The 26606-nt window shown below is 45.1% G+C and overlaps 1 protein-coding gene across 1 annotated transcript in view; it reads left to right on the forward strand.

Moving 5' to 3' along the window:
* Nucleotides 1–26606, forward strand: part of LOC148518869 (alpha-2-macroglobulin-like) — a 177452-nt gene that overhangs the window by 84849 nt on the left and 65997 nt on the right. The window contains exons 19-23 of the mRNA XM_088476898.1: nt 19363–19591; nt 19671–19797; nt 22239–22357; nt 25387–25438; nt 25758–25841. Coding sequence (XP_088333024.1) covers nt 19363–19591; nt 19671–19797; nt 22239–22357; nt 25387–25438; nt 25758–25841 — 611 coding nt within the window. The remainder of the gene's footprint in view (nt 1–19362; nt 19592–19670; nt 19798–22238; nt 22358–25386; nt 25439–25757; nt 25842–26606) is intronic.

Consider the following 26606-nt stretch of genomic DNA (forward strand, 5'->3'; position numbering starts at 1 on the left):
ATCGTTCACAATATCGCATCGTGAGCACAATGCTATGTGTGTCGTAAGAAGCAGTTCAGGGCTGGGACAATCAGCACCAGTGAGCACCTCTGTCTCCCTCTGCTGCCCCTGTGCACTGCCCCACTGCTGCCACTGCTCCGCACCCCCTGCTGCTGCCCCTGTGCACTGCCCCGCATGCCTGAAGCCTGCCCCTGCAGCCGTCTCTTCCTCTGCACCCCCAAAGCACCTCCTGTGTGCCACCATTTTGTTGTGTTTGAATGTGTATTCTGAGTGAGATGGATATACTGTATGGAGTGAGAAGGATTTTGGAACCCTGTGGGATTTTCGTGGCGAACGAATGGAAATATTGTGTGCACTGAGTGGGATGTGTGTGCCACATAACTGCTCAGACCTCAGTTGCATAGACTGCATGTGTGTACTCCAATGAGCACACAATTCTGTGAATTAGCAGCTCCACCATTTTGTGAGTCACAGCAATCTCACCGTGAGAGTTCTGAATCTGCAGTTAACCACAGGGTGTGATGGCATACCATATCTGTATTACGCAAGGAACACGTCCATTAAGGCATCAGCCTTAATGATTAGAATTTCATTGCTTTTTTGAGTTTGAGTGGCAGAAATTCAGTAGGTTTTGTGAAATTTCAGATCATGTCTAAGAAGCCTTAATGGGACATGTGAAACTGTAAGTTTTTTTTGTCTATGGAATTTCATTGCTTGTTTAAAATAATTTATTAACCAGGGATGGGAGCAGCAAACCGGGCCACCGGCAGGGGAGAAGGGCAACAAAATTTATATTTTGTTATATGGGGTATAGATATAAGGATTCCAGATAGGCAGGTATTCGGTAAAGCAGTGTCTTTAATGGCAGCAGACACTGAACACATGCATTAGCTTAGGCCTGGACACACACAGGCATATAACACAAATAAACAACTAAACATATCCCAACAAAATTCTAGCACTCCTCGTACTCGGTAGTCAGCAGTAGCTTGCAGCCACAAACTGCCATGCTCTCCCAGCTTGGCCCTTGGACCCTGACACTACAGGTATTTATTCCTACTACCTGGCCACTAGACAGCATCAGGGCAAGGAGCAATAGGTGTGTGAGAGTTTTAAACCCTTCCTGTGCTGCTCAGTGATGAGTTGCAGCCGAGCCTGTGCAACCCAGAACACCTGGAGTTCCATATTCTATTGCAGCTGCAGAATGTGCCAGTCTTGTTTTAATCTCCCACTGTGACAACCTGGAATTCCATACCTCCACTTCTAATTCAAAACACACAGGCTTCACTCCAGCCTCCCTTGGAGGGGGCTGATCCCACAGGCATGTGGACAATTCAGGTGAGAGACAACCCCTGTCATCACACATCCCCCCCTTTCGATTTTCCAAGCTTGGGGAAGCGCACATCTTCTTTCGAGATAGACAACACCCTTCAGTTATTTTCTTGCAGACGCAGGGTATGTACTTTTCCCTGCCACTCCGTGGACAACGTATCTCTCAAAGAGCCAGTGTGACATCTGAGCAGTCTAATGAGAAGTACAGGGTCCGGACTTTCTTCTTGCCAGGGTTTAAGTAAGTTGACATGGTATATCTGCTCTGCATGTCTCCTTCCTGGCTGCCTGACACAGTAATTTACCGGTGCTACAGATTCCACCACTTCGTAGGGCGCATGCCAATGGGCAAACAACTTACTTTCTTGTGTAGGGACCACCACTAGAACTTTATCCACCCTATTAAACTTTCTGATCTGAGCTGTGGTATCATACAGTAGGCTCGTTTCTGATGAGCTTGGGCCTCTATAAGTTTTTATTGAACAATGGGCCCTATTTTATACAGTAGTTCATATAATTTTCCTTCAAACTCCACAACATTTGGTTCCTCTATTTTCTGCTGTTCCCAACCTTCTTTCAAGATGTCTAGGACGCATTCTAAAAAAAGGAGCTCAAAAGGGCTAAACCCAGTTGAGGATTGGGGTACCTCACGCAGGACACACATGAGGTAAGGGAGTACTTCATCCCACTCCTGTTTATTATCCTGGACAGCCCGGCGTATCATAGACTTTAAGGTTCTGTTAAATATTTCAACCAACCCATCCGTCTGTGGGTGGTATACTTGGGACATAAACAGAGTCCCCTGATCTGTTAGGATTTCTTTAGGGAACCTGAGGCAGGAAAAGAAGAGCATCAACTCCCTGACAATAGTAGTTATTTTGGTATTCCGCAAGAATATCGCTTCTGGCTAGCAGGTGGCGTAATCCAAGATCACCAGGACATACTGGTTACCCCACTTTGATTTTTCCACTGGTCTGATGAGATCCATTGCAATGCGATCAAATGGTACCCCATCAATAGGTATTGGCACTATTGGAGCTCTCAAATGAAACCTTGGGCTGGTCTTCTGTCACACACGACACCATTGGCAGTATCTTTTTACTTCAGCCATGATTCCTGGCCAAAAGAAGTGGAGAAGAATACGTTCCAGTGTTTTCTCTTCCCCTACATGACCTCCACAAAGATAGGTATCACGCAACACTAGTGGTATATGTACCTCGGGCACCAACAACTGTTCAAACTTCTTCACTTGCTAGATTTTGACTCTATATAGTAGATCGGCTTTAAGGACAAAATATGGAGTGTCCTGCAATGGGTAGGCAGTTTTAAACGATGCCATTAACTTCTATGACACTAGCCATGACATTCCCGAGGGCAGCATCGTTTTGTTGATCTCGGGCAAAACTGTGCAGGTCTATGTCAGCCAGCAGCGTATCCCAATCCAGACTGGGGCTATTGTACTGCCCCGCACTAAGTGTCTGACAAATTTGGAGCAGCCAGCATAACCAATTCTCTATCTTCCAATAATCCAGTCAGATGTGATCTGAAGAACTGAGTTTATTATTCGATAGAGGAACTTGCGTGGATGTACACAGATCGATGCGTACAAACAAGTGTGCACGTGTGTGCGCATGTGTGCGATGATAATGATGATAAGTGATGACAAGTGATGTGGTAAAACTGTAAACAAACAATAAAAAGCGATTACTATATGTACATGGGAATGCAAGGCAAACATATACATAACATGGGATATGCAAACAACATGAAACATACAGTATGCAAAGTACAGGCTGCAATGTCACATAGTACAGCTGACATGCATAACATAACTGGCTAAGCAGATCTATGGCACAGTTGAAGCTTAGAACTCACCATCAGATGCTGTACCAGGTTGAGCATATGTAATGATGACTGTCTGGGACCATGTGAAAAGGAAAATGGCTCCTTACAGCTCATTTAGCCCAGAATGCATTGCTAGACTGCTATGGAATACTAAGAAGGTCAAAATGGATCAGATTTAAACTGCTGCTGTCCTGACCACTAGGTGGGGCTGCTAATGTGAATTAGTGCAACATAACAAACCCTATGCTGAAGGCATGACACTCCCCATCTGGTATCGTTGATACCACAAACTTAAACTCTAAGTAGGTAACAGTAAAAACAGTTCAGACACTTTTCTGAGAAACAACTCCTTGCTTACAGATCTTGACTTCGACCTTACGAACTTTCCCATCCTTGCTCGGGAACGTCTTGGTGACAATACTCAAAGACCACTCGTTACGTTGTGACTGACAATCTCTGCAAGCACAGTGTCACCAGGTTTTAGGTTGGGTTTGGCAACTTGCCACTTGGTCCTTGGCTGCAGGGTAGAGATATATTGTCTTTTCCAACTGTCCCAAAAGCTGTTTGCTAAGCTTTGAACTTGCTTCCATTGTCGTTTGAATAAGTCTTTGTTGGTGAACTCTCCAGAAGGAGCATAGATAGTCCCGGTCTTCTGAGTAAGAAGAGTAACAGGAGTAAGTAGAAGTGGATCTTCTGGGTCATTAGAAACTGAAGTCAAAGGTCTAGCATTGACGATAGCTGAGCCTACAGCCATGAAAGTTGTTAAACTCTCGTGAGTAAGTCTTGCAGTACCTACTTGTAGGAATATGGAATCAAGGATTCTGCTTATGATGCCAATCATCCTTTCCCATGTACCTCCCATGTGAGAAGAATGAGGCGGGTTGAAAGTCCATGTACAACTTTGCTCACTGAGGTATCTCTCTACACCTTTAGTGTTGATGTTTGAGTGAATTTGTAATTCTTTGGTTGCGTAAATATTTTGGCAGTGATGCCAACCTATACATTCAGTCACTCTTAGAAATGTGGCACGTTTAAATGAACGGGCTGTATGAGTTAGGCAGGTAATTGCTCCAAGAAGTGATTTCCAAGTTGAGAATCTTTGGAATCTGTGTGGCTCAAGTTGACAATGTGAGATCATTGTATGGATCGTTGTCACAGCTAGCACTGCAGCACAAAGTTCTAGCCTGGGTATGGTATGCTCTGGAAGTGGTGCTAACTTCACTTTGCCCATGAAAAACCCAATATGACACTGGCCTCTAATATCCACAGTTTTAAGATATGCAACAGTGGCAATTGCTTGGATTGAAGCGTCAGAAAATACACATAGGGCCAAATGTAATAGGGTGTCAGTTTTAGTAACAGTACAAACTCAGTGCGAGTTTGTACTGAAACTCGCAAGTTCAGTAGCCTGCAAACTTTTCAGCTCGAGGTTACTGCATTTGCGAGTTTAGGTCTATGTAAACTGACACCTTTTAATGCGAGTAGCATTAAAAGGTGCGAGTTTTAGAGAAGCCATCACAGATTAGTGAGATCCGTGATGGCTTCTGTGTGTGTTTAAAAAACAAAACGTGCACCCCCTCCCCAAAAGCATAACCAACCCCGGGCTTTATAAAGCCTGTTCTAGTTCTAAAAATACAGGGGCCAAAATGCGTAGAGGGCCCCTGTATATTAAGAACCAGCACAGGGCTTTGTTGAGCTAGTCCTGGTTCTGAAAAATCAGGGGACAAAACGAGTAGGGGGTCCCCTGAAAATTTCAGAACCAGCACCGGCTCTATTTGAGCCAGAAGCTCTCTGGGGCTTGCGGCTACGAGATCCTACCACGAGGGTCTCGTCGCAAGCCCGATGGTCACTCACATCATCAGGGCCTGATTCAGAGGCGCTCGCGAAAAGCGAGCGCTCGCTCTGAATCAGGGCAGGTGCAGGTTTTTTTAGTTGCGGCCTCTTGGCCGCTCGCATAGCTGTGGGTTACCACCCACAGCTATTGCGAGCGGCCATGATGATGATGACCATCGCGACCATCATCATGGCCGCTCGCAATAGCTGTGGGTGGTAACCCATTGGCCTTGCGACAAGACCCTTGTGGTAGGGTCTCGTGGCCGCAAGCCCCAGAGAGCTTCTGGCTCAAATAGAGCTGGAAGCTCTCTCACTGACATCACTGGTGATGTCAGTAGGGCCGCCCACAAACGGCAGGCGTTTGCATGGGAACGCCTCCGTTTGTGAAGCCACCCCCCGCCACGCCTACAAAACGGGGCGAGCTGATGACCAACATCGACAGCCACCCCTTTTGTAGTGAGTCCTGGAGCATTTTTTGCGCTCGCTCCAGGGCTCGCGCGTGCGCACTGGACCACCATCGACCCACTTGTGAGCGCAATGCACTTGCGAGTGGATCTGAATCAGGCCCTCAGTTCCTAAATCTAAATCCCTTAAGTCACTAGTATGATCTTGAGAAGGGAAGGCTTCCATCACTCTTTTGCTGTTGGAAGCTATTCTGTAAACCCTGAGATTAGAGCAGGCAAGCATTTCCTGAACTCTCTTGAGGAGGCCGATTGCTGTCTCATCCGTTGGCATAGATTTTAAATGGTCATTTACATAGAAATCTGTTTCCACAAGTTGTCTAACATCAGAACCATACTCTAGCTCGCCCTTTTGAGCTGAACGTCTGAGTCCGTAGCTGGCAACTGCAGGGGAAGGGCTGTTACCAAAGATGTGTACCCTCATGTGGTACTCTGCAATATCTTTAGAGGGGTCATTGTCTCTGAGCCAAAGGAATCTTAGGAAATTCCTGTCACTTTCCCTCACGAGGAAGCAATGAAACATGTGTTGAATGTCAGCTGTGAAGGCAATAGAGTCCTTACGGATATGTATGAGTACTCCAAGGAGTTTGTTGTTAAGGTCTGGTCCTGTCAGGAGAACATCATTTAAGGAGATGCCTTCGAACTTGGCACTGGAATCAAACATGACTCTTATCTGACTTGGTTACTTTGGGTGGTATACTCCAAACATTGGTAAGTACCAGCATTCATCTGTGTCTTTAAGAATGGGAGCTATCTCAGCATAACCGTTCTCAAATATTTTGTCCATGAAAGAGAAGTGATCTTTCATTTCTGGCTTCCTGTGGAAGTTGCGTTTTAGTGAAGAGAAGCGTTTAAATACTTGTTCTCTGTTGTTAGGTAGGCGCCTTCTGTGTGTTTTAAAGGGTAGAGGTGCAACCCAGCTGTATCATCTTTGACTAGTCCCTTTTTCATTATTTCCAGGAATAGATTGTCCTCTATGGACATTGCGACTTGGTCATCCCTTTTTGTTCTTTGGAAGACTGTGCACCCCAAATGTTCTTGGTAGCTGTCACAGATGTGGTTGTCACTAGGAGAGTCTATGACAGTGCAGTGTGGTAGTTCCTTTATGAGGAAGTGATTGTGACATAGTTGAAATAGAGACGGACGCCCATTTTCTAAAGTACAGGTAAGCATGCTGTTGACGGTAGCTGGTTTATGCACATTTCCAAGACGTACTTCTCCTATTATGACCCATCCTAGGTCTAATCTTTGAGCATAAGGAGCATTGTGTGGACCATTAACCTGACTTCTGGCTTTGTGGACTCGTAAGATATCTCTCCCAATGAGTAGAATTATCTGGGCTAGTGGGTCCAGTTCTGGTATCAGATGTGCTATACGTTTCAAATGTGCATGATGGATAGCTACATCTGGTGTAGGGATTTCAGACCTATTATCAGGGATCTCATTGCATTCAGTGATAGTGGGTAAGGGAAGGCATGTCTTTCTGTCTAAGGACTCAACTTGATAGCCGATTGCTCTCCTCCCCATTGTCTCAAAACTCCCTGCACAAGTCCTTAAGGAGTATGCAGTGCTGGGTCCTTTGATATTAATGGTCTCAAAGAAGGTTGATCTGGCTAGGGACTTGTTACTTTGATCATCTAGGATTGCATAAAGTTTGACGGCGCTCTCTGGTTGGCCGTTAGGGTAGACTCTGACTAAACAGATTTTGGAGCAAGATCTGCCACCAATAGTGTCTTTGCAGACTTCAGTACATTGTGAAGTTATTTCTGGTATGACTGCAGTAGTGTCTCTTTGCTCCACACTGAGCTCCCCGCCATGCTCTGTGTCACCATAACTGTGTTGTAAAGTCAATGGGGAAGGTCCAGGGTGTAGAGCTGTGTTGTGTTCTGTGCTGTGACATTCTATGCAGTTAACACTAACCTTACAATCCTTGGCAAGGTGGGTTGTTGAAAAGCAGCACTTGTAGCAGATACCATTTTCTCTTAGGAATGCTTTTCGGTTCTCCAGGGACTTTTCTCTGAAGGCTCTGCATTTCAGGAGAGGATGCGGTTTGTTATGCAGGGGACACTGCTTGGCAGGATCTTTATCTTTGTCCTCTTGATGAGTAGAATAGGTAGACCTGTGGGAAGAATCTGTATAATGCACATTAGTCTTGTGAACTGCGACTGACATTTTGTGGGGGTTAGGTAGAATAGGGGTTGAGCTAGTCAGGGTAAAGGGAAAACTAGGATCATTCCTGGTCTTAGCTTGTTGGTGCACAAAGTCCACAAAAACAGAGAATGGTGGGAATGGTACGTTGTGCCGCTGCTTATATTTGGAACCATGGGTGAGCTATTGCCTCTGCAGATTGTAAGGTAGCTTTTGCACTATAGGGTTAATGCCTCTGGCTGTGTCGAGGAAGGCAAGTCCTGGTAAGTCTCCCTCACACTTGGCTACTTGAAGGTCCATTAGTAAGTTACTTAATTCTCTCAGTCTCTGATAGCTTTTGTTAGGTAACCTAGGGAAATCATCAATTCTTTTGAATAGTGCACTTTCTATTATCTCTGGTGAGCCGTAGCACTCATTTAATCTATCCCAGATCTTTTTAAGGCCATTCTCAGGGTGGTTAATATTGATCACTCTTAACCTTCTAGCATGTTCAGCGGATTCATTCCCAAGCCATTTAATTAAAAGGTCTATCTCATCGCTATGTGAAAGGCCTAACCCTCTGAATACATTTTGGAAAGAAGATTGCCAGGCTCTGAAGCTCTCAGGGCGATCATTGAACTTTGAGAGTCCGTTTGTGACCAACTCACGGCGAGCAGGAAACTTGGCAAAGTCTAATGTGTCTTGATTGGCTCTAGGAGATGTTGTTTGTGCATTAACATGGTGAGTAAATGGTGCGTGGTCATACCTGTTATGATTGTATGGTTCCTGTTGGCTTGTATCATACCACTTTTGTGTGCGGGTAGTTGTGCCTTTGTTGTAGTTTGCAGATTCAGACACCTGGTGTGGGGGAAGGTTGTCCCTCATGGGTCTAGAATACTCTTGTTTGCAAGTTTGCAGTTCACTGTTGACTAGTGGGGGTGCTGCATAGAGTGTTTGGCTTGTTTGACAAAATCTGAATGCATGCTTTGTACTGATTGAGGTTTGCTGTCCATTTGGATACTTGATTTACATATTCTGATGTGCGTTGTAATGAATTCTGCGATCCAAGCTCTGCGTCAAGCACATTGATCTTCCTTATATTAAGAAGTTCTACAGGCTCTAAGAATGCTGCTTCAGCAATAGCAGCTGCTGCCTCCTTCTCTGCAGTGAGCTTCTCACTAATTGCTTCTAGGCATTGTTTCTCCATAACTCTTTCTGCATCCAGACGTGACCTCTCTGCATCCAGGCGTGATCTCTCTATTCCTTTTTCTGCTTCTAAACGTGATTTTTCTATTTTCAATTGCATCTCTGACAGATAAAGATTTGGAGGAACTAGAGACTTGGGACCTTGTTTTGTATGAAGATGTCGCTTTCTGTGACATGATGATGGAATGGAAATGCTTGACTGTGTAGAGGCTGCTGTATTGTAATGTGCAGATAACTGAGCTGACACTGTAGCAGGTCTCTGAGTAGTCAGGGTCTTGGGACTGTTGTTAGGCTGTTTGACTGTGCAGGGACTGTTGTCTTGCCCTATGCAGGTGGCTGTACTGACAATCTGAAATTCCTGTGTAGTCAATGGCGGTACTCCTATTGCTGAGTTGCCACGGTTAGACTGTATAGAAACTCTTGTGCTGTCATATGCAGATAGCTCTTGCTGGCAGTGTAACAGATCTGTAAGTCAGTATGTGTCCCACTTGCTGACAGAAAAGTTGCTGACGAAGTCAGATATACATTATGCTTCACACGCTGGGAGCCCGATGTTTTACTGTACTGCCCCGCACTAATGGTGCGTACACACTGGGCGATTAAAGTGGACGACTGAACAATAACGATATCGTTATCATTCAGTCGTCCACTTTATCGTCCATTTTTTACACCAAAACGATGAACTATAATGACGACGTGTGTTCCCGCGGGTCGTTCGTCATTATCGTTCATCGGGTTAACATGCAGGCCAACCTGATGACGTCGTCAGGTTGCTGCATGTTGGGGAATGGGGGAGAGAGCCCGGCGCTGAACGATATCGTTAATGATATCATTCAGCGGCTGTGCTCAATGTCATGAACGACATTGAGCACAGCCTGCCGTTGACACACTAGACGATATCGCTCAGGGAGCATATCGTGTAGTGTGTACGCACCTTTAGTGTCTGACAAATTTGGAGCAGCCAGCATAACCAATACTCTATCTTCCAATAATCCAGTCAGATGTGATCTGAAGAACTGAGGGCCTAATTCAGACCCGCTCGCGAGTGCTGAGCGCTCGCAAGTGGGTCGATGTTGGCCCAGTGCGCATGCGCATGAGGGAGCCGGTTCCGTCGTGCGCATGCGTGAGACCCGGATAGCGATGGCCAAGCCATCGCTATGGGTCTCGCTACAAAGGGGGCGTGCTGTCGATGGTGAGTGACAGCACGCCCCCTTTGGTGGGCGTGTTGGGGGCGTTGCTGCCCAAACGGAGACATTCCCATGGGAACGCCTACTGTCTGGGGCCGGCCACACTTACATCACAAGTGATGTCAGTGGGAGTGCTCTCAGCTCTGATAGACCCGAAAGCACTCCAGGGCTTGCGGCAACGAGACCCTACCTAAAGGGTCTCATCGCAAGCCCGATGGTCGTGATGGTGTTGACCATCGCGACCATCTTTTTGGCCGCTCACTATAGCTGTGGGTGGTCACCCACAGCTATGCGAGCGGCCAGGACGCCGCTCTAAAATTAGGAAGGACGGCCCTGATTCAGAGCGAGCGCTCTGTCAAAGCGTCCGGCTCTGAATCAGGGCCTGAGTTTAATATTCGATAGAGGAACTTGCGTGGAAATGATAAGTAATGTGATGAGATGAATGATGACAAGTGATGTGGTAAAACTGTAAACAAACAATAAAAAGTGATTACTATATGTACATGGGAATGCAAGGCAAACATATACATAACATGGGATATGCAAACAACATGAAATATACAGTATGCAAAGTACAGGCTGCAATGTCACATAGTACAGCTGACATGCATAACATAACTGGATAAGCAGATCTATGGCACAATTGAAGCTTAGAACTCACCATCGGATGCTGTACCAGGTTGAGCATATGTAATGATGACTGTCTGGGACCATGTGAAAAGGAAAATGGCTCCTTACAGCTCCTTTAGCCCAGAATGCATTGCTAGGCTGCTATGGAATACTAAGAAGGTCAAAATGGATCAGATTTAAACTGCTGCTGTCCTGACCACTAGGTGGGGCTGCTAATGTGAATTAGTGCAACATAACAAACCGTATGCTGAAGGCATGACAGCTATCCTCACTTAATATTGATGAGTCAGATGTTCCTAGGAATGGCCGTGCTTTTCCACTCTTCTCCCTTTTCCGAGGTAGGGCCTTTGAGACTTTACATTGGAACATGCACGATAGCATTAACTGCCCGAAGCAGAAAGTAAAATGATTGTGGATGCAATCCTATTGGAGCCCCTGTCCCAGCAACTCAGTTAAAATACATTGATGCAAATAAGGATTCCTTAATATCGGGGGAAGACCACATGCATTAATAAATATGCCCATAAGGGAATATTTATCAAGCCCTGGATTTCTGCCCCAATAAGTAATACCGCAGTTTTCGCAGTTTTCTTAATATATGCCCCTAATTGTAGTATTGTTTTACATCTCTGTGTGCATTTACCAAGGGAGAAAGAGCTCAATAGAGAGAACATATCTAATATACGGTACTGGGAGTAGTACTGCAGATAGAGATGGTAGAGATTACCATGCTGTACAGAGGGATTGCTATATTATTTAGATTGCAGCAGTATCCAGAGGTATGCAATCATAATACCGACCGCAGGTATTCAGGCTCCCAGAGTGCCGGAGACGGAACACGCGACACTTATCAGAAGACCGACGCAAGCATCCCGACCACCGGCATCCCAACGGTAAGTACTGGGGTTAGGGGGAGGGGAGGAGTTAGGGTTAAGCACTAGGGGGAGGGTTAGAGTTAGGCTGCAGGGGGGAGGTTACTGTAGGTTTAGGCTGTGGGGAGAGAGGGTTAGGTGTAGACACTAGGGGGGAGGTTAGGTTTAAGCTTTGGGGAGAGAGGGTTAGGGTTACAGGTAGGCGAGAAGGGGAGGGTTAGGATACCGACCAACAGGTGTCGGTTTCCTAACCCTGTCAGGTTGCCGGTGTTGGGATACCAAGCTCCGGGATCCCGAGCGCCGACATCCCGTAGCCAACCCAAATCTGGACGGTAGATACACAGTAACAAGATAGACAGTCAATAAATAGACACCAGTATTTGAAAAACAGCGCTGTGAAATGAGAAATTGCACAATGTACCCACAGTTTAATAAATAGACACCAGAAGGTATACAGTGAATAGACTGACAGGGTTACAAGGTTGACAGGGTTATAAAGTTGACAGGTAAATGGTCAACAGTGATAATGAAGACAGGGTTAAAATGTCCACATGCAAATGGCCGATGTCGCAGCGTGCTGAACACTGGCTGTTCCCTACCAGATCCGGAAGTGTGGGGTCCTGGACGGTGGTGGGCAGCGGGCGGGGAATCCCCGGCACCTGCTGCTGGTGTCCTCTCTCTCGGCTCCACATGAAGGCGGACACGATTCCCATAGGCATACGTGCGCTGCTCTGTATTTAATTTAATGGGCCTGACACCTGCTATCATGATGTCACAGGAGATGCCTAAATTCAAGCCCTGCCTATATAAGGAAGTCCCTGGGAGCGCTCCTGTGCTAGAGTATAGGCTTCCAAACCTTACTCCAGCGTTCCTGTTGTGACTTCATTGGTTTTCCTGACCTTGGCTTGTTCGTGAGCCCGGGTGAGTATCCTCCACAGGGTCGGCTATACTGCAGTTGAAGCAAGGCAAACAATCTGCAGGATTGTATACCATGCATTTTCAAACTCTTGCATCTGTGTTAGGGTGGATTAACTAAGCCTTGGTCATTGCATTTATGCAAGGGCTGTCAGAGCAAATTAAAGATGTACTTGCATCCAGGGAATGGCCAACTTCTCTGGATGACCTGATTTCCTTGTGTATCTGGGTAGATCTTGCCACCGAGAGAGAGAGAGCATGAGAGAAGGAACAGTCTTGTCGCTTCAGATTCAAGCTCGCCCCACGTTTCACAGCACCAGTTAAACCTCCAGATTAGCACTTGCAAATCGGGAAGTCACGCCTTCCTGCCACTGAGAGGGAAAGGAGGTTCAAGAATAAGTTATGTCTGTACTTTGGCAACCCAGGTTATCCTCTCTCTGGCTGATCAAAACGAATGGGAAACGAGAAGACCTAACTGATCAAGGGGTGGTCAGATTAGGTGTATTTCAACATACTCCAAAAGACAATGTTGCCTCTCAGTTTTCCATCAATGGGACTCTGGTCCTGGGAATATCCTCTGAAGTCCTTAAAGATGATGGCAACTTCATTAATGCAGAGAAGGTTCAGGAGCTAGGAATTCCTAGTGTGCCACTACAAACACCACTCTGTATTATTGGAGTGGACAGGAATAAACTTCCCACGGCTACCATCCACTCCCAAATGACGGACGCTGCAATGCAAGTGGGCACTCTCCATCGGGAGTTAATAGCGTTCTACATACTCCTGTCAGCTGAGAGTACAGTTATTCTGGGTATACTGTTGCTTGTAAGCACGCTCCCATTTTAGATTGGAGTGAATCTCATATCATGTCGTGGGGTTCTCAATGCCATGGGTCATGTTGGCCATCAGTCAAACCTCACATCATGCCATTCAGAGTTCAGTCATCTATTCAGAAAATCTGCTTCCAGTTCCTTACCAATCTGTCTGGGATGTATTCAGTAAAAAGGCCGCTTCATAGGGAGTTGGGCTGTGCTATAGACTTGTTACCTGGAAAAATGTCTCCTCATGGAAAAATCTTTCCTCACTTGCTTCCCGTGTCCCAAGCAGTGTCAGAATACATTAAAGAAAATCTAGAATGCGAGTTCATCAGGGAGTCCAAATCACCCACCGGAGTTGGCCTATTTTTCGTTAAGAAGAGAGTTAAAGGTTTGAGACCGTGCATTGATTACCGGGGCCTGAATACCATTACCATCAAGGACCAGTTTCCTTTACCCCTGATCTCTTAGCTTTTTGATTGGATAAAAGGGGTGAAAATATTCACCGAACTAGATCTTTGCGGGACCTACAACCTAATCAGAATCTGATCTGGGGATAAATGGAAGATGGCCTTTAATACTCGTGATGGCCACTACGAATACTTAGTCATGCCTTATGGATTAAGCAATGCCCCAGCTGTTTTCCCAAAACACATGAATCATATCTTCCGGGACCTATTATATAAATACGTAGTGGTATACCTGGACAACATCCTGATGTTCTCTGAAGATATGAGTCATCATCAAAATGAATGTGAAGTACTGCCATGACTTCGAGCCAACCAGCTTATTTGCAAGCTCGAGAAATGCATCTTCAAGCAATAGGAACTGACATTTCTGGGATACATCATATCAGGTTCTTGCCTTCGGATGGATCCAGAGAATCTCTCCGCCATTGTCAACTGGCCCCATCCAATTGGGTTGAAAGCAATACAATGCTTCCTTGGGTTTCACAATTTCAATTGCCAGTTCATCAGGAGCTACTCATCCATTGTGGCCCCAATCACTGCTCTTACAAAGAAGGCTCAAGACACTCAAATGTGACCTCCTGAGGCAGAGGAAGCCTTTGTCCTTCTAAAACAGTGTTTTCTTTTAGCACCCTTTATGAGACAACCAAATTGTGACCAACCTTTTTTCCTGGAGGTGGACGCCTCCACAGTTGGAATTGGGGCAGTGCTGTCGCAGAAGGATCAAGAAGGCAATTGGTATTTCTGTATTCTTCTCCCGTAAATTTTCAGCTCCAGAGAAGAATTATGCAATTGGGGATAAAGAACTACTGGCCATCAAGTTGGCCCTTCCAGATTGGCGACACTTGTTGTATGAAGCAAAATTTCTGGTGACAGTCTATACCTATTATAAGAACGTGACATACCTTAAAACAGCCCACTGCCTAAATTACTGTCAATCCAGATGATCGTTACTTCTTGATCTGTTCAATCTGGTGTTTACCTACCAGCTGGGTAATAAAAACATCAAGGCCGATACCCTGTCTCGAGTATTCAGTTCTGCTGAAGTGGAGGAAGTAAGGGAAGACAACCCCATTCTGAACCCTGCTTGCTTTGTAGTTGTCACCAACAAGATCAAGATTCCGCCAGGAAAAACATTCATAGCACCCGATTTCCGGTCTAAGTTACTTCAGTGGGCTCATTCATCACGCTTCACTGGTCATGCAAGTGTAAGGAAAACTTTGAAGCTAATCCTCAGGAGCTATTGGTGGCCAACAGTTCATCAGGATGTCAAGGACTTTGTGGCAGCCTGTCACACTTGTGCTTAACACAAAGTTCTGCTGCATTCTCCACCAGGGCCTCTGCTCCCACTACCAGTGCCTGAATGTCCTTGGACCCACATCTCCATGGACTTTGTGACAGATCTACGTCCTTGTCAAGGGTTTAACACCACCTAGGTAGCCCACTTTGTTTCATTAAAAGGTCTACCTTCAGCTCCAAACCTAGCAGAGGCTTTTATAAGGAGATTTTCAGGCTGCATAGGTTTCCTAAGGACATTGTGTTGGACCATGGGGTGCAATTTACCTCTAAATTCTGGAGGTCATTATGTAAGTGCTTTGTCACAGTCAGACGATACAAGAAAACCAGAACCTGCAGAAGTTTATTCAGATGTACAGTATGTGTCTCCCTGTTGCCATGGGCTAAATTCGCCCACAATAACCTGTTTCATTAGACATCGGACATTCTCCATTTTTCATTCAGTATGGTCTGCATCCTGTTCTACCAGAGTTACTAATACTTGGGTCAGTGTCAATACCACCTTTCGGTGGTACGGTGAACCGGTTCTTCAAAATTTGGAAGGAGTTAGAGAAGAATCTGTGCAAATCCTCATCAAGGTATAAACTGGTTGCAGTCAAGAAGAGGAGGAGGGTTCCGTTGCTGGGGCCCGGTGACAAAGTGTGGTTGTCAACTAAACTCTTTATGATTAAAAGTTTGTACAATGAAGTTCGCTCCCTGATTTATTGGTCCATTTCAGGTTCTCCAGATGATCAATCCAATGGGGTTCCGTTTAAAACTTCCTGGCACTCTCAAAATACCTAATGCAGTGGCACCCTGGGATGCATCAGGGCACTTGCAGGGGTGCCACGGGTTGGTGGTTCAGTATCAAATAAAATGGTTTTTAGTCAGTGTGATAGGCAAAATCAGTGCTTATAGCTGCATATGTGGATAAAAAGCAGCCCTGTCACCACCACATAACTGAACCTAAGGGTGACATATAAGTACAATTTACTTCATTTAAATTTTGAATTTCTCAATAAGAAACTTTTGGACCAGGGGTGCCGTGGAAGAAATGCTGATGCTCTAGGGTGCCATGATTCAAAAAAGTTTGGGAAACACTGACCGAATGTATTTCATGTCTCCCTACTCAAACCTCTGGTACTTAATCAATTTTGAACACCTTGCAATCCTCCTTCATGCAATTCCAGTAGACCATCGGAGGAATACAAGTGAAGCAGATCTTGGACTCCAGGATTTCTAGAAATTCTGTTCAGTACCTGGTGGATTGGAAGGGGTATAGCCCCGAGGAGCACTGCTGGATAAAGGCTTCAGATATTCATGCACCTCAGCTCCTCCAGAAGTTCCACCTAATGTTTCCTAACAAACCTTTTGTGGGGTGTTCACTGCCCACCCTTAGAGGAGCGGGATAATGTCGCAGCATGCCGGAGATCGGCTGTTACCTACTGGGTCCGGCAGCGCTGTTGTCTCGGTTGGCAGCAGGCAGCGGATGGGGAATCCCCGGTGCCCGCTGCTGGTGTCCTCTCTCCCGGCTCCACGCAGTCAGCAGCGTGCAGGTGGTCGCAGCTCCCATAGGGACACACGTGCCGCTCCTAATTTAATTTAAAGGGCCTGACACCTGCTATCATGGCATCACAGGAGGCTCCTAAATACAAGCCCTACCTACAGTGTATAAGGAAGTCCCTGGGAGCACTCCTGTGCTGGAGTTTAGGCTCCCAAACCTTACTCCAGCGTTCTTGTTGTCACTTCATTGCTCATTCCTGACCTTGGCTTGTTTGTGACCCGACTTCATCTGCTCCCTGGTACTGCTTTTGGTGTTCTGGTTTGACCTTGGTTATACAGTACTTCATGACTGCATACATCTGCTCTCTGGTATCGTCTTCTCTGTTTGGTTTTGACTCAGCTTGTCTACGCTGTTCGTCTTCATGGAACTCCGTTTCATCTAGAGCTCACCAGCACCTGCATTAGGGAACCTATTCTGAGGACCGCGACTTGCGTGTCAGATGCAGCTAAGTCGAAACCTCCTTGCTGGGGACCCTGGTGAATACCGCTGGAACGTTAGACCTCAGTAATAGGTCTCGCCAATCCCAAATTACAGCTTTGCATCCACTACCCATCTGAGCGTTGCGACAGTTGACACAAAAAGGTCAACACATGGTTTTCATGATTTTTAGGGTTAGAGTAAGGGTTAGGCACTTGGTGGAGGGTTAGTCTGTGTAAGGGGAGAGTTAGGGTTAGGCACCAGGGAGAGGGTTAGGTTAGGCATAAGGAGAGGGTTAGGGTTAGAATTAGGGGTAAAATAACAAAAAAAATTGTGTCGATTTATTTGCATGTTGACATGTTGACCTTTTGACCCTGTTGACCTATAGCCTGTCTACCTTCTGGTGTCTATCTATTGACTGTCTATCAATCCACACCCACAGCAACATACTGTAGTTGTTGTAAGTAAATACAGTACATAATACTTGCCTACTTTTGAAAAAGCATGTCAGGGAAATTGTGAAAGCACCACTTATTGAGCACGGCGGTAAAGTGGGCGTGTACTACTACATCTGAGAGGTGTGTCATAAAATTGATTTACATCCAAATGTAAATGAGCCCCAAAGCAGTTAGTAGAATTTTACTTGTTGGAGAACACACACTGATACTTTTACAGAAAATGCATGTAGCAATAGGGATCTTTGGGCCTGATTCACTACGGATCACAACTGCGATTGCAATAGCGATTACGTACACAACCTCACTGCGATAGTATGCTAATCCACTGCGATCGCTATGCCATCGCAGCACTACACAAGGACGCCCACTGTACCTTACACACATCCAAAATACTTAGCGGAATAGCGAAACCATCGGTACAATTGAGTACCATCGCAGCCTCACGCACAGTTGCACAAGCTCTGACAGTAACAGCCATGCACACAATGAGACCTCATACTGCTTAGGCCATCGCAGTGGACAATTTATGCACACCCCTGCAATGTGTGAGCACACTGGCACGCCTGCGTTTCCCCGACCATCACCCCTGTCACCTCCCACAAACGACACTCTGCAATGGGTCTGCGTAGTCACTGCGATCGCAGTGGTCAGTTTGCACACTTCGATGCGATCTATCGTTTTGATAAGTAGCAATTCATTCTTATCTTCTCTGTGTCTTTGGAGGTCTTCTTTCTGCATTCTTCTGCGCAAGCGATTGGCTTCTGTGTGGATCCTGGACTTGCGCATGCGCCGCAGGGGAAGGAACAGGGGGGGGGGGCAAGCCGGGGACAGCGGGCAGTTAGGGTGGAGGTGACCCACCTAAGCATATGCCATATCACCTTACTTAGCGGTGCAGGGGAAGGAACAGGAGGGGGGCGCGGGGGCAGCAGGATGTTAGGATGGAGGTGACCCGGCATATGCATATGGCGTAAGCAGTGCTGTTAGGGGAGAAGAGCAGCGAAGACAGCTGTCTTCTTGCCTTCTCCCTGTTCTCTCCGCCCCTTTCTCTGCCAGTAGCCAATCAGAGGTGGCCCGGGATATGCATATGCATATACCCTGGGCATCTCTGATTGGCTGCTGGCAAAGAAGGGGCGGAGAGAACAGGAGAAGGCAGGAAGACAGCTGTCTTCGCTGCTCTTCTCCCCTTACAGCACTGCTTACACCATCCTGCAATGGCGAATGCACTGCTAAGCAGAGGAACGGAAAGCTGAGCTTTCTGTTTCCTTTATGAATCGCACTCACCATACCAATGTATGGTGATGTGATATATGCAGGAGCGGGCGCCCCGCTGGAGAGGTAGTAAGCTTCTCCAACGGCACCTTTCTCTATGAATAGCACGAAGCAGAGAAGTGCCCTGTTTTCAGATAAACAGGACACTTCACTGCTTCATGAATAGACCCCTGAATCTCTCCCAATGGTGTCTCTCTCCAAGCTTTGATAAATATTGGAGAAAGTTCATGAAAATACCCTTAAGCGGAGTGTGAAGGGGTGTTGGATAGGTCCTAGTGATGTGGGTCACAAACAGGTAGTGGAATGCAAAGTGTATTTATAGCAAAACAGGTACCAAACAGTAGAGTAAAGATAACCCATAGAAAGAATAAAAAATAAAGTGTATTGTACGTTTCAAGGCCGCGGCGGACCTCTTCTGCATGGTGGTGTATAAAACTATAATGCTATGGATTGTTTGAGAGAGGGACCCCATGAGGTCTAAATCCGACTCTGACTTACGCTTGCCCATTTTTCCTGCTTCCATCACATTAACTTCAAAAACTGACTGTTCACTTGCTGCCTAATATATCCCACCCCTTGACATGTGCTATAGTAACGAGATCCTCAATGTTATTCATTGCACCTGTCAGTTGTTTTTAATGTTATGGCTGATTAGTTTATCTAGTGTGTGTGTATTTTACTTTTTTTTATAGCTCCCTTGGACATGCCAGTCTAAAACTGACTGTCCCGGACAGTATAACAACATGGAACGTTGGGATGTTCTGTACATCAGAAGAAGTTGGGTTTGGTCTTTCAGAACCAGCATCACTCGTAGCTTTCCAGCCTTTCTTCCTTGACACAACTTTACCTTACTCAGCCATCCGGGGTGAGACGTTCACTTTGAAAGCTAGTGTGTTTAATTACCTTCCACGAGCCATCCGGGTAAGTTGTCACTAAACTTCGTGACCTGACATCATTTGCTGTCCTCTCCCCACTCACCACAGTCTTCCCCGTTTCCCAGGTGACTGTTTCTTTGGAAGACTCTGACAAGTTCACAGCTGAAAACACAAACACAACGGAAGAAGCTTACTGTGTGGATGTGAATGGCAGAGTCACTGTATCTTGGGAGATGACTCTAAAGTCCCTAGGTGGGAATCTAATTAAACCCTAAACAAAATATTAGAACATTTCTCAATCTTAATTTGGCATGTCCTGTTTATTTGTAGTTAAGTATAAGGCGAGCATCGTTATTTTGCTCTCTTGATAAAGCATGTGATTCAGTAGTGGATGGAATTGCAAAGCTGGACAGGAGGTGTCTGACACCCCCTGTTGCATTTGCGATCCCAGCATTGCGTGATGGTGGATGGCGCTGGCCAGCTGAGTAAGCCTCAGGCTGGCTGGTCACAGGCTGGCCAGCTTGCAAGGCGAGGAAACTGCTTCCATAGATGCAGATCCTGGTCTTGCTGCTCCCAGATAATGGAGGCGACACACCCCCATTTCCAGGTGCGCCAATCATCCCGCCCCACCCCTAAAATGCCTCTGCCTGTCAGGACGGGTCCTGCGCACGTGCAGATTCCCGACAATTGGGAATCTGCGTTCGGCATTTCAATAGCGTGCACTGCTGAATCAGGGCAAAATGTGAATAACAATTACTGTTTTGTTAGCTAACTTGAATCATTTAGCTCATTTAAGAATTGAGCATAATCTATCACAATGTGAGACCTTACTGCTGTACAGGGACATTGTAGAGACACAGTAGAACCGCAAAAAGTGATTCCAAATTAATGAAATCGAGAAACAATAAAAACATCTTAGGTTTGAATCATTGGACCTCATTCAGAGGCGCTCGCAAAATGCGAGCGCTCGCTCTGAATGAGGGCGGCCACATCCATTTTCTAAGCCGGCCTCCTGGCCACTCGCTAGGCTGTGGGTGACCACCCACAGCTTTAGCGAGAGGACAGGTTGATGGTCGCGATGGTCAAGACCATCGCGACAATCGGGGCTTGCGACGAGACCCTTGTGGTAGGGTCTCGTCTGCCGCAAGCCCCAGTGAGCTTTCGGCTCTGTTAGAGCCGGAAGCTCACCACTGACATCACTCGTGATGTCAGTGGGGCCGCCCCCAAACGGCAGGCGTTCCGTCAGGAACGCCTCCATTTGGCAAGCCACCCCCCTCGCCCCGCCTACAAAACGGTGCGAGCTGTCCATCACCATCGACAGCCGCCCCTTTTGTAGTAAGCCCCGGAGCGAGAGAATTTCTCTCTCGCTCGGTGCTTGCACACGCAAAGTGCGGCCGCTGCGTGTGCACAGGGCCTCTACATCGACCCGCTTGCGAGCATCGGCACTTGCGAGCGGGTCTGAATGAGACCCTTTGTTTTAACCTAAAAACTGTACTTAAAAGCATAGTACACAAATTAGTGAACTTATAATATACAGGGGCGTAAATAGAACTTTGTGTGCCCCTTAGCAACATTTTGAAAGGGCTTCTAGAGAGACACTTTTTTTGCAGAAACTTTTCATTTTATGCCCCATACTAATGGCCTAGTTCACAATATGCAGTGTGCCCCCAGTTCATATTGTGCGGCCCCCAGTTCACATTATGTCACACAGCACCCCAGCTCATGTTGTACTGCTACTAATTAACACAATGCCACACAGCGCCTGCAGTTCACATTATACAGTACCACACAGTTACCCAGTTCACATTTTGCCACACTGTGCCCCAGTTCATATCATGCAACAGTGCCCCCAGTTCACATTGGTGGGCTCCTATTTACTGTGCTCCTCAACCATGGTTGCTTTTTTCTTCCATGCATGCTTTGCACACCGAATCTGCTGCACGCGGTACACAGCAAAGAGGTGGGCTGGTAGAAAGGGACATTCTACAAAATACGTTCCACAATCTAGTGTATTTAATACATTGTGGCAAGTTGTTTGTAGACTGCCCTTTTCTGTATTCAATACAATGGCATCTGCATATAGTTACACCCCTGAACATATGAAGGATAGAGTACCCTCTGCATATAGTTACACCCCTGAACATATGAAGGATAGAGTACCCTCTGCATATAGTTACACCCCTGAACATATGAAGGATAGAGTACCCTCTGCATATAGTTACACCCCTGAACATATGAAGGACAGAGGTGTCACCGGGTCTGATGACACCCCGTGCGCACTGTAGATATCCCGAGCGCGCTGCAGGCCATAAACAAGATTAGACCAACATGCATCTCTTCACTTGTACCAAAATATCTCCCAGTTTGACCCCTCTGCTCTGCACAAGATTTTTATGTGCCATCCACACGCATTACCATTACCTGCTCCCATTCATGGTTACAGGATTTGTGGGGGGCAGCACCCACTCTATGGAATGCCCTCCCTCTTACAACAAGACTTTCCTCTAGTCTCCAACCATTTCTTCAGACATTTCCTGAAAATACTGTAGCATTATGTCATATGCTGGTTAGAGAATCACCAAAAGTTTGCTAAGATTTTCTGGCAATTACGTCTAAAATGACATAAAACCACAGGATTTGATGTAAGCTACATGCAGAACCCATGTCTCTCTCACCTGATTTTATTGTTTCAGGAGAAGTAAACTTTACGGTCAGTGCTCAGACCTTGCTGGAGGGAGGTCTGTGTGGCAATAAGATTTTGGACCCCACACACGGAAGAAAAGATACAATCACCAAACATATCCAGGTTGAGGTGAGAATATTACAGCAAATACATTACATTAGAGGACAACATTAGCTTTGTATACTCAGTGGGCCAGATGTCTGAAGCGTACTTGGTTATACACCTGTGCATCTAGATGATCCACGCAGTACACTTCGAGGTTCCACCCTTCTCACTGCTCTTGGCAAGAATGGGGAGGCGGAAAATTCCTAAAATGCAAATATTGCAAAAGTGTGAACATCAGACAACAGTCCAAAGTCCTATCACTTTAGAACCCCCAACCCCTCTTATTTAAATAAACATATATAGGGGTATTCAATATGGGTGCGATAACATAGTTTTTGCGTTAATATCGCAATTATGACGTCATTATCGCAGGTTTTAGTTTTACACCCTATTCAATTTCAAAGACTTATCGCAGTTTTGAAAAGTCTTTGATAAAAAACGGTGATAACTTTTCACCATTGAATAGGGGTCGAAAAAAAGTGCAGAATTGTGGTTTAGGGGTGCAGGCTTAAAAAAAATAGCCTGCACCCCTGAGATTGACATTTAAAAAAGAACTGTGTCAAAAAAAGTAAAAAAAAAAAAAATAGGGACACCCCAAAAAATTAATTTAAAAATTGAGGTGCAAAAAAAAAATGGGAAAAAATTGTTAAACAATAGGGAAATAGGTTCAGGGCTATTCTGCAAGTATGCAGCAGATGTTTTGAAGAATAGAATAATAGCGGCAGGTGCACAAATGCAGAATTTTTAAAAACTTACTTTAGGGACATCAAAATATGCTAGTACCCATTTTCATGTACCCCAAATTTGATGGGACCACTAAAAAAAATGAAAAAAATAACCTAAGTGCTCTTCTGCATCACTTCTTCAATGTCGGGAAAAAAACACCTGCTGCGGCTATTTAAATCCCTGACTTTCAATTAAAGGCTAAAACGGGGGTACCCATAGTGTTCCCCCATGTTTTTACAACTTTAGGGGGGTCTTACAATTATTTTAAGGAAAAATTCGTAACTTTATGCAAATCCAACTTCGGAGTTTCCCGTTTTCGTTAATTTTATATTGAATACGGGGATAAGCGGGAGCGCGCACCAGACTTAACGCAGAAAAAAACTCTGATATGAAACGTTAACTTCGACTGTGAAGTTAACGTTTCATATTGAATACCCCTCTTAGGGTCCTATTTATTTATAATAGCTGCACTGTTAAGGATCTGTATCGCATGGGATAAAGGGGATCTCGCAGAGACAGCAGTTGTGCTGTCCCTGTAAGTTATATCCCGGCTATTATGTAGAAGTCTTTCATGTTTGTGAAAGACGTCTATGGGGGAAGCATACTTCACACTGTGCACAGTGTCAGCTTCCGCTGGCGCCGGCCGGAAGCTGCAAGGGAGAAATCGGAAGATCTCTCTCCTGCTCCTAGAGGCTCCCTAGGCTTAAAGCAGTGTAAGCTACTGGGGCCAAAATCTGAAAAGCATCGTTTTTTGGAGATTGGTACATAGAGATCAGATCAGATTTATAATAATGAGGACTGCGCTCTGTAGCGCTAATTAGCACTCTGCCAGAGATTTCTGTGAAATCTACTGCATTGTGCTATTAGTACATAGGAACAATACTATGCAGAAACTGCAGTTTCTACATAATTGTATGAAAAAAAGCTCTGTGCCTAGAAGTATACTTTACTGCCAGAAGGGATCGATAATGCAGTGTCACAATGTGGACACCGTAATGTCAAACATAACATCATGTTTAAAGTTCCAATGCCGGCCGGGTTAGAATGCGTTAAATTACATTACTACCATGTTGGCATGCTGTGATTGACATTCTGATGTCCACATTGTTGGTGTAGACATTGTGAAAATCGACATATTAAATACAGTATATACCTGCCAGAATGGAACTGGAAGGTGCAAAATGCATCCCTTTAAAATAATAGGATGAGACCTGAATTCCTGCCATTCAGATCCATTTGCTGATAGGAATGGTCATAGAAATTTGCCGTCTCTACTCCCTTATTTCATATTACCTATCGTACTCTGCAAACTGAAATCTCGCCTTGCTCCACGGAACTAACCGCAGTGTGAAGCTACTTCATCCTTAGCAGGAAATGTCTTCAATCCACCCACCTGCCAGTGCAAACTGATGCACCATTGCTAATGCCGCCAACTTGCTCCGCAAACCCATACTACTTTGGCAGAATTATAACCACTGGTAGAGATCTTGTGTTGCGCCTCGGTCACTTTACCCATTCATATATATTATATATATATTATATATATATATATATATATATATATACATATATATACAATGTGCAGAATGCAACAGGAAAGAATTTCCTTCCACAGTCTAATTAGGTACTGTAGTTGGAGGTATGTATATACAAATTAATAGGTTCACATAGAAACCTTTATTGTCTTTTCGTGGCTCTTGCATTTATTTTATTTTTTAAGACCACACGAAAACTAGAACACATTGATGTCTGAGACCACATTCTCACATTGGTAGTAGGTGTGTTGCGTTACCCGTTACTGGTGGGGGGTTTTTACGTATTCTTTTGAAATGCCAGTTTTGGAAAAAAAAAAATATATAAACTCCAACATCTGAAATATAAACGAAAATATAAGTTCAAGTTCAAGGAATGTTCTACCATATGGGGGCATATTTTCTTTCTTTTCAAATGAATTGGGTATACAACATGTCTATATGGGGTCTATTTACTAAGCTGCGTTAGGAGATAAAGTGAAAGGAGATAAGGTACCAGCCAATCAGCTCCTAACTGTCATTTTTCGAAACACAGCCTGTGATGTGTCAGTTACGAGCTGATTGGCTGGTACCTTATCACCATTCACTTTATCTCCTAACACAGCTTAGTAAATAGGCCCCTGTATGGTGTGTCTCTAATTATTATACTGTAGTAGTTATCGGCATTAGAATACATTGCAGGATCTAGGGTGAAATATGCGCATGAAAAATATTTATAATATACTGATGCAGAAGTGCACAAAGGGTTTGTCTGTACTTTAATATTTACAGTATACTGTATCCCTTCTATTGTAGCCAGAAGGTGTAGAAATAGAGGAGACGGAGAGCGCTATGATATGTGGTAAAGGTAAGGTCAGAATATTTTCTCTTCTAAATGAACAACCGGGCACTTACCACAAGGCCAATGTTAATATTTTTTTTAATGATTCAGTCTATTGTGTAAAGATATATAGTATGTGACAAATGTATTTTGTATTTTCTATTATAATAAGTATATAAGTATTACTGTGTGGATACATACTGAAGAAATGGCACAGTTATAAAGTTGTTCCTGATAGAGAAATAGTAACACAATACAATACAGCAGATGGGTCAGTGCACACACACACATACTGATAGTGTTTCTGCACAAATGATGTAGTTTGTCCCCTAATCTTTATACACAGGCTCTGACATAACGGAAGAGATCTCTCTGAGACTCCCAGGCAGAGTGGTGGAAGGTTCATCCCGTGCTTACTTCTCAGTAATTGGTGAGTCATTTAGATTGTCTTCACCTATGCCCTATCTCATACAGATGTGACCTCATTCACTGTTGCACAAGTAACGCCAAGCAGCCATTCTCAGCGCACCAGGTCCTGGGCAATTTGGCTGCGCTGAGCGTCTTTCTTGCTCAAAATGTGCATCTTATTAGGATACACAAAACAACTGTGAGCGACAAAACTGCAATGCTAGCTTGTACATAATAAAGGACTAGGGAATCCCGGTGGTTACCCTCTCAGTTATGGAGGATATTATGGATATTAGTTACTGAGGATATTATGGAGATAATGAGTCCATAATTTGAGGGTATTTGTCATAAAGAGTTCTGCTAAATATGGTGGAACCACCACATTTGGCAACTAAAGGTGCCCATCCACTAGAAGACATGAAAACGACTGCACGATTATGACATTGTGATCATGCAGTCGTTGGTCAGTCTGTGATGTGCCTACAGTGAATGAGCAGTCATTCAGTGTAGGCACATCAATCATCTGCAAACATGCTGAACCTGACGTTATGGTCAGGTTGTCCAGCATGTTTGCCCGATGATAAATGTCTGAACGACCAGCGGGAGCGCGCATCGCTAGTCGTTTTAGACATTTTAGCGAATGATTTGAAAATGATTTATGAGCGATTGAATTACAACGATATCATTATCGTTCAATCGCTCAGTTTAATTGTCTAGTGGATGGGCACCTTAAACCTTTTCATTGTGACAGCAGTCTGAAAAATGGGCATTAATCTCCTCCACAAAA

Source organism: Taudactylus pleione, unplaced genomic scaffold, assembly GCF_031769625.1.
Source record: "Taudactylus pleione unplaced genomic scaffold, aTauple2 ptg000198l, whole genome shotgun sequence".
Taxonomy (NCBI): Eukaryota; Metazoa; Chordata; class Amphibia; order Anura; family Myobatrachidae; genus Taudactylus; species Taudactylus pleione.